The sequence below is a fragment of the Magnolia sinica genome, chromosome 14, assembly GCF_029962835.1.
Source record: "Magnolia sinica isolate HGM2019 chromosome 14, MsV1, whole genome shotgun sequence".
Lineage (NCBI taxonomy): Eukaryota > Viridiplantae > Streptophyta > Magnoliopsida > Magnoliales > Magnoliaceae > Magnolia > Magnolia sinica.
In genome coordinates this window covers 70,762,656-70,771,772 of record NC_080586.1, presented here as the reverse complement: position 1 = coordinate 70,771,772, position 9,117 = coordinate 70,762,656, and the positions used below count along the sequence as shown (strand labels likewise).

The 9,117-nt window shown below is 41.8% G+C and overlaps 1 protein-coding gene across 4 annotated transcripts; it reads right to left on the bottom strand.

Annotated features, from left to right (window-relative positions):
• Positions 1-4,351: 4,351 nt before the first annotated feature.
• LOC131226120 (CRS2-associated factor 2, mitochondrial) lies at positions 4,352-9,117 on the bottom strand. 4 transcript variants are annotated; one of them, XM_058221822.1, is made up of 6 exons: positions 8,614-9,117; positions 7,131-7,258; positions 6,808-7,033; positions 6,348-6,475; positions 5,877-5,993; positions 4,352-4,900 (listed from the first exon to the last, which is right to left on the bottom strand). In XM_058221822.1, the coding sequence occupies exons 1-5, from the start codon at positions 9,068-9,070 to the stop codon at positions 5,952-5,954; spliced, it is 981 nt and encodes a 326-aa protein (XP_058077805.1). In that variant the 5' UTR covers positions 9,071-9,117; the 3' UTR covers positions 4,352-4,900; positions 5,877-5,951. The 4 variants fall into 4 exon arrangements, with proteins under 4 accessions (XP_058077805.1, XP_058077804.1, XP_058077807.1 ...); XM_058221821.1 differs by lacking the exon at positions 5,877-5,993 and having other exon boundaries at positions 8,614-9,115; XM_058221824.1 differs by lacking the exons at positions 5,877-5,993; positions 6,348-6,475.

Here is a 9,117-nt window from a genome sequence, read left to right as displayed (position 1 = left end):
GCTTGCTTGCTTGCTTCCTCTTGTTTGTTGTATGTCAATTGAATGTAGGTACAGCATTTTTGGTTGGGCCATAGTTCAAAAACCCAAAAACTGGACTCAGGTCACTCAACTCTCAACTCTGGACCATGACATCATGTTGATGTGTGGGTTAAGTGAGTAGAAAATGTTGACACGTTCCACTAAACCATGAAATGGGTTTTTTAGAATGGCCCATGAGCTATGGGCCCAAGCTCATATGAGTTGCATGTGTGCAGTTTGCACACTTGTATTCTTGGGTTCTTCATGGCACATCTCTCAAATGAAATGACATTTCCAGCCAAGTCAACTAGAAGACATTACTTGACTCGACATATTAAATAGCTTAATATAGATTATTTTCATGATAGTTAATATTAAACTTGTTGGGTATCAGTTTTATATATATATATAATGAAGGTTACTTGGCTGGCTTGTGCAAGTTTGCCTATTGTGAGTTAAAGTTGTGTCCTAGCATTAACGTTTCCATGTTTTGCCAACGAAGTAGTTCACCAGGTAAGTGACTCAGTCACGTCATCAACTAGTTCCCAAAAGGCTGCACGAAATCTAGTCCAGTTAGAGGTGACTCGGTTGAGTTTCAGAACCTATTGACTGGAAATTGCTTGCTAATGCTTTACCAATGGAAGTGGACAGTACAAATCCTGCTTGTTCTAGTGGACCCCGGGCAGCTTGATTGAGTCAGGCCCATCCTTTTTTTCTTTTTTCTTTTATTTTATATCTGATTGAAGCTGATGTGGGCCCATGTGACCTGATCCAAAATTTGGGAATGAAACAGGAACCTCAGGGGTGAGCATGAAGGGGAGCTAGCATGACCATTGTTAAGGGGATTGCCAATCTCTTCCTTGTATAAGCTACGGTCAGATACATCCCTACATGTGCCAACATGATGTACATATGGAACATCTGAGCCATATATTAGATGGGTCCATTGTTTATAATCACCAGCACAAAGTTCAGACTCATCTGAGAGAGATTAAAGTTGCCCCATCAAAGGTTCCCCGTGTAGATTATACTAATCATGTGGACGGTTTTAAAGATGGCAGCCAAGATTTTGCTGACCACACATTAGATTGTCACCTACACAATCAGTGAACCAGACTCATTTCTGAGCACATCTCCATGTTGGGAGCCCCCCTAATCGATGGCTCGAATATCTTTACCCGTATGATACATTGGTACATGTGATCGTGTGAGGATGGAAAGCCTTATAATCATGCATGGAGAGGGAAGTCACTCATGGCTTACCATGTTAACTCTCCTAAATGCCTGTTTGGCATAGAAGCCTAAAACAAAGTTCATCTTGTCTCATCTTAGTTAAATGAAATTATGTATCAGAGATATATTTCTTTTTGGCAAGGATTAAATATAATTCTGATAACAATCAATCATGCCACCCACCCCTACTTCGGGCAGGCCACCCCACTCGAGCATGACCCTGCATTAATCACCCCGGAGAGGAGTTTCGAACACGGGACCTCCCATTGGCGAATCAATCCCTTTATCTCATAGCCCAGGTCAGGCCCTTGGCTGAACCCCCCCTTCATGGGCCCCTCTTCACATGGATCTCGCCTTACATGAACCACCCACCTCACACGGGCTGCCCACCTCAAGTGTGCCCTTGCTTCACACAGGCCACCTCACTCCGAGCCCGTGTGAAAATGCCCCTGCATTGTTGCCTTTCGCCATGTGTCTCATCCCCTTGATATTGTCTCCCTTGAAATCTTGGTAGGATCTATGTTTTCCCTTGCCATAATCCTTGTCAACCCTATTATCTCCCTTCCTTGAGATCGAGCCTCCCGTCTCTTTCATTTCCTCATTCCTGTTAGCCGGGTGATTCACCTCCTCTATTCTCCCCATTCACACGAACCCTAATGTAGGGGATAACAACCTCCTTTGCCAACCTTAAATCTCCTGAACACCCTGGAGAAGTGCAGCTCCGACCATTCTTTTGGGAAATTATCCACGAACGGTAGATCCAAGAGCACAATCCTCCTCACTATCTACCCTCTAGCTAGTAATGCCTTTTCACGTAGGATTGATTTACCCATTTGTTTAAAGCCTTTGATTAGTAATCTAACTTTGAATTTACAAACAAACAAACCAACCCACCCCACCACCCCCCCCCCCCCTGAAAACCCACTTTCACCAACTAATTCCCAAATGCTTAACATTTGAATATCAGGGAGAATTAACTTTATGCTTTATAAATATAATACAACCATATTAAAGGGGTCATTTGGGAGTGAATTTCATATGCATTGAAATTTATGTTAATTGGAATAGTTGGGTCTTGATGTGTTTTCTAAACAAGGGGCTTTTGGTGTGAATTGGATTCCAGTTCACACAAATACACTCTCCCTAACACACTGGATTTGCTGATTCACACCAATTACCACCGAATACATGCACCCAAACGATCCCTAAAGTGGTAACTCATTTAGCTTGATCAACTTATGTCGGCTAGATCCCAAATAGACCCTAAACTTCCTTTTTTTAAATTTTGAAATCATGCTCCTGGCCCAAGCTAAAGCCCTCCTTTTAAATGTTTTTATGCACAAACGTCCGCCTAGTGGCAATTGCACCAGGCAATCTAAGGTGGGGTAAAGGGATTTAATGACCATCAAGTTGAACTTCTACCAAGCTACCATTAAAATTCCTAATTTGCTTCTTTTTTGAACATTGGAACATTTTATTAAGAGAAGGTCACAGCCAAAATATACAAATGTACAAAGAAAACCAAAAGGATATTACAGCTCATGCCAATTATCAGGAAAATAGCTATAGCCTTTAATGCTAATGCCCATTCCATCACATGCATTTTACCCCAAATAAACACCTCAAAAACTCACCCTGCTCGATTCCTAAAGCAATGATTGTTTCTTTTTAACCATAGGAACCACATCCCTACTAACAGACAAAGATGCCACACTTTACTCCCATTCTTCCCCAAGGAGCTGACATGCCAATTTAAAAAGAACTGACCTATAGAACACGGCAAAACCCAATCTGTTTGCAACAAATCAAAGAAGCCTTCCCACATCTTCCTTGCAAAAAAGCAATGAATAAACAAATGATCTACCGATTCCTCCACTAGATAACACATTAAGCATATATTTGGAAGAATCATCTTCCTCTCGTGAAGATTGTCGATTTTTAGAACTTTATGGCATCCCACGAACCATGCGAAAGCAACGACCTTAGGAGGAGCCCCATATTGCAATACATAAGAAGTTTGGTAGACTCCATTGCTCACTCCTTCACCACTAAGCATCTTGTAGAATGATATTACTGAAATGAACTCAGGAGTTCTCTTTTAACCAACTCATTGAATACAGGTCATCTAACTTAAGATGAATGTTGGCTAGAACCTGTAGCAATCTAATCAACTCTTGAAACTCGCAATCATCTAGATCCCTCCTACAAGGCAGGGCCCAAAACACTTCCTCACCTTGAATATTAAAGCGACTCGACACCAATCCATTCGCCTCCAATGCTATATTTGCTAGTCTAGGAAAAGCCTCCCTTTAACTTCTGATCTCCCACCCATTTATCCTCCCAAAATCTAATTTTCTCACCATTTCCTAAGGACATACCTACCCCTTCCCATACCTTACTTCTAATCAAGGTCACCGACTTCCACAGATACGATGACCTGTATAACAATGATGGTCGAGTCCACCATCCCCCTTTTGCAATCAACCCCATACTTCCTACCCACTAGCTCCCTCCATAAGCTACCTTCTTCCACCCCAAACCTCCAAACCCATTTCCCAATCAAAGCTAAATTCATCATCTCCAGACACCTCAACCCTGCACTCCCTTAATCCCACGATTTACACACTTCCTCCCATTTCATAAGGTGAAACTAATGGTTTTCATCCGTTCCCTTCCACAAAAAATCCCACCTTAGTTTTTCCAATTTTCTCAAAACCGTCTTCGGACATTTGAATAACAACATGAAGTAGACAGGCATATTCAAAATAGCTGAGATCTGGGACAAGGTCAAAACGATGAGATTCAAAAAATAAAATAAATCAAGGTCTAGAGTTAATGTTCTTAATAGGGCCAATTCAGATGGACACAAAATTCCCAAGTGAGTTAGTCATCAATCATAAATTTTAAAATGGGATGATTTTGGCTCAAAGTTTCCAAATGCATTAGTTATCAGCTGCCGATTTCAGAGATGGGTTAACGTCAGCTACGATTAAGCCATCCATCTCTAAAGCTAGTGCATCCTGTTACACCACCATTTTCATAGTTCAACAAAACAGCGTCCTGAAAATTGAGGACAGCACAAAGCAGATTGCTCAGTATATGGATTGAGAAAAAAGATGGGAGCTCTTTGATTAAATCTGTGGCTGCATGTTCATATAACACACCAAAATTATGAGAAAAATAAAACTGCAGGGGGCCTCTTCCTCAGGCCATGAGAACTTACAATCAGGTCTTGGTATAGTGGGCGCTCAATGGTGACTGAAGATGTGCATTTTCATCACAGAGAACAGTTCCAGCCAGCAGTCTCCTCCATTGACTTTGATACTTTTATGTCACATAAACCCGAAGTGAGACTTGAGCAGTCCTTTGCATTTCTGACCTTGGGTAATTGCTCCAGGAGTTAGACAGGGATGACTGTTTAAGCCATTTTCTGCCCTTTTTTTTCTTGGCGACTGAGTCAAGGCTTTCGAGAGCTCAACCAGGTGGCTTCCAGATCCAAGTTGTACAATGTGATGAGCTTCTCAGCGAACTCTACTCCATTGCATGGCGGATTTTAATTTGATTGATTGGTAGAATCCTGATCATTTTTTCCTCTCCAAATTACTATCTGACTATTCTTGAACAAGATAGGAACACAGGGCACCAAGTACTGCATTGATTGAAATGAAGGAGAGACAAGTTTAAAGGAGCAACAAAAACCTATTAGAAATTACAACTTCCCCTAAAGAATTGGGGTAATGACTTGAATTCAATATAAATGGCAACATGATGAATCAAAAGCATTCCAAAAGATTTCATAACAAATAACTAAATGATTTACTAGAGTGACATGTGATTTACTTGTGTGATCAGACACCGGTGGCACCTAACTGTCCATCATGTGACACATCCAACATGATGCACATGTGGGCCCAAACTGGTATCAAGTGGGAACACAGATGAGCAACAGTAAAATAGTATCAATTGGATGCTCCTAATCTTTAGGAGTACGGACTTTAATCTGGACAGTGACTATTTTTCTTTTCAACCATGTACTTTAAGACCATTGATTTCAGTTACAGTTTCCAAGTATCAATGTGCTCTCAAAAAATATAAGAAGAAGACGACGAAGAAAGGAAAGAAAGAAAAGAATAAAAGAATAAAGAATAAAAAGGGGAAAAAAGGTAAGTTTTGGATGTAACCCATCCACTATGAGGCATACATGATGGCAGTAAGGATCATCTAGCTGTGAAGCTGGGATTACTTGACAAAATGGTTTAGGGTATCAGTATCACACAGTGTCGATACTGATAATGATATCATAAATGCACGGATACTTGTAACATAGAATTTAAACAGTACTCTATTGTATTAGGTTCATTATTGTAGGGGAAAAGAATGTTGTGCGCACATAGCATGTGCCAACTCTAGCTGTGAATGTATCTCCCACCATCCAATAATGGTTGGTAAAAATACTTGCTAGATTTCCGTCTTTTAATGGTGGGAGATAATGTGCAGACTGACTCTTGGTTATCACTGTACATTGATGTCATGCTCTCATTGGGTCCAAATTTCTCGTGGTAATAACAGTATCAGATACTCATATCTGAATGCATGTCCAAGCTTTGAGAAAAATGGATTGCTACCTAACCGTATTTGTGCAGGGATATAGAATCAAAAGCATGATGCCACAAAAACCAACATGGATGGCCACCAGCAGGTCAGCATGCTTCCTTGAACCAAAAGCCATCCCAGTTATTTATCTGAAAAAAGAATAGCACAATCTTTTCTTGCAACAAATTGAACGCAAAGACCAATGCGACCACTTCTTCCAAACATCAACAGAGATTTTTCTTTAGTACTTTGTTCGACATTCTGAAAATGTAAGGCATGGGACCCAAATGAAAAGTGATCGGACCTCTCATATTTTCTGTAGGCCTCTATGTCAGGAGATGATATAGGAGGCTAGAAGGTGTGAAATATGTTTCTTGTGGACTGCTAAGCCAGTCCTTGGGAAATGCAGAAAAATGCAGACAGATTGCCCATACACCAACTTCTTTGTGTCATTTGAGAAGCAGGATTATACCCAAGGGAGGGAGGGAGAGGGGAGGGCGTACCCGTAGCTTCACACCGATCTTCTTGCAGTCACTAGTTTCCACATGGCTGCAGTCAAGCCTTAGCACTTCTTCAGTTTTGAAGGCCTCCCTCACTCTATCCACCACATTCACATACACACCATTCCTTGCTGCACATCACAAGCATCATGCATCCACCCCATGTTATCACTAATCATGCTTCATATGATGGAAGTGCAGTTAACATGAAGGTCACAGCCCATCATGAAATACTGGCCTGTCTTGGCATGGACATAATATACCATAGATTGGTACATGAATGTGTCAATATTCCTAAACGTAGTAAAAAGAAGCAATTAACTGCAACTTTTCTAGGAAATCAGATTATCTTTCCTATTTTCTACTAGTGAGGAGATCAAAAGCGAATCTTAACTGACTCGTCATACGTAGGTACTGCTATTTCCTAGAGTCGGCATAAATAATAATGCCAAAACCAACTTACTGAGTTTCATTAGAGCAGGAGCATTCAACCCTCTGTTCCTCATCTCTTTTGTTTCCTCAAAGGTTAGGCCATCAGCAACATTCTTCACAAGCTTTGGGTATATGGGTGCACGAGGCTTCCACAACATCAAAGGGATAGCCGGCCTTTGCCTGGGATCATAGTTACGACCACGGTACAAAAGGAGGATATTGATCTGCCGATAGATGACCTTTCCACCGGTTTTGTCCTGCAAAGAAGCTGCTAATGATTGAGGAGAAGAATTCCCAGGAACAAAACACGAGGAATATAAATTACCAAGCTATTTAGAGGATTGGCATTGAAACCTCAAGTTGGAAGCAGACACTGTCCATGTCAAGGGTGGGCACCCCCAAACACTTGATCCTCACAGCTTCAGCTCTCTTCCAATGGTTGTGGATGTCATCCAACATGTTATGGGTTACTCCGCCCTTTCCTAACAGCAATGACAATGCAATAATAACTTATACTATTCACATCAATCCCAATTGCTGTGGAATGTAAAAATATTGGTCAGTTTCCCAAGGGCCATCACAGCATTGCAAACACGGCAATTTGTTAGCATCGTTCGACAAAAACATGACTTCTAAAACAAGGTATCACATAGTTTACCAGCAGGTATATCAACAGAACTACTTGGTAAATAATCAGAAGGGAACTGATGCAAGGAGACTGGCTTCGAAAAAAGGGGAAATGCAGGTGGCTCATGGGGCCTTCCCAAAGATGGCTCGTTTTATTCCTTGTAAGAGAACATTAGACGTTATGCGCATTGTTAATGTTTTCTTCAAAGAGGTGGTTCGTCTACATGGTGTTTCCAAAACGATTGTATCTTATCATGATGTTCAGTTTATGAGCTACTTCTGATGCATCTTATGGTCTAAGATGGGAACTAAATTAAAGTTCTCAAGTGCTTATCATTTGCAAACCAACGGACAAATTGAAGTCGTCAACTGTAGTCTTGGGAATCTACTTCGATGTTTGGTTTGTGATCATATCAGTTCATGGGACATTGTGTTACCACGAGCTAAGTTTGCTCATAACAGTTCTATGAACCGTACCACGAGACTCTATCCTTTCAAAATTGTGACAAGTATGTGACCTCGACAACCTATCAATTTAGTCCCATTTCCTATTGCGACTCGATTGAGCCAGGACACCGAAGCTTTTGAATCGCATGTTTAAGGAGATACATGAGGGAGTTAGGCGAAAGACCACCCTTCGTGATAAAAAATTTTTTACAAAGGACATGCAGATGCTTGACGACGTTTTGCACAAGTTCAAGAAGGAGATAAAGAGTCATAGTGCGGCTTAAGCCTAAGAGGTTTCGAACAGACTCTTATACAAAGCTCCACTCCAAAAAGGCAGGTCCTTACGGCATTTTGAAGAAGCTAGGTGATAATGCTTACTAGATCGAGCTTCCACCTGAAATAAAGATTAGCCCCATTTTTAATGTGAAAGACCTTACAGTTTATTTAGGACATCACGAAAATGAGAGCAAGGAAGCATAGGCTATCCAAATACCGGAGGTACTATGCCAGCTTGAAGAGATCATTGAAGATGTAATCTCTAGTTCAAGACTAGAGGACCGTCGAGCTTGCTCAGTCTTGCACTACTCTTTTAACTTCAATACCGTACGTTAATTCTTATTGCAATCAGCTTCTTTCTTGATCTAGTTGCATTAGGATGTCACACACAAACCGCAGATATACTGAGGACCACAATTTCAGGTGTCACACGGACTACTAAAACAGCAGTAAAAAGAACCAAAAGAAGATGAAGAAGAGGGAAAACCTAGATTGATCTGTCGAGAGCAATCATTGTGCCGATACCTCTCCACCAACTCCTCCATCTCTTCTTCCGTCAACGGATCTCCTATTACCCAATTCTGCCCTTCCAAATCCTCCGAAATTCCTCCCATGTCCTTAACGGGAGCCGATACCCCATTCCACGTCCGGTCGAGCCGGCCGGGTCCGAAGGGAGAGAACCGCGGCGGCTCGCGGAACCCGATCGGCTGCATCGACGGATCCGATTCGGAGTAGGAGTACCTGAAATCGAAGGGGAGGTCGGACTGGACGGGGATTTTTCGGTCATCTTCGGAATTTTCTGGGGCTATTTTCGAGATGGGAGAGAAGGGAGGGTCGTAAACGTCAGTAGGTGGAGATGGACGGTGGTGATTTATTGATCGAGATTGGGATAGGAAGGTTAGGGTTTGGCGGGGTAGCCGACGCCATGAATGGAGCTTTTGCATTCCTGTGAGAGGAGTGAGGTCGTCGGATCCTCAACCCTGCGTGTAAA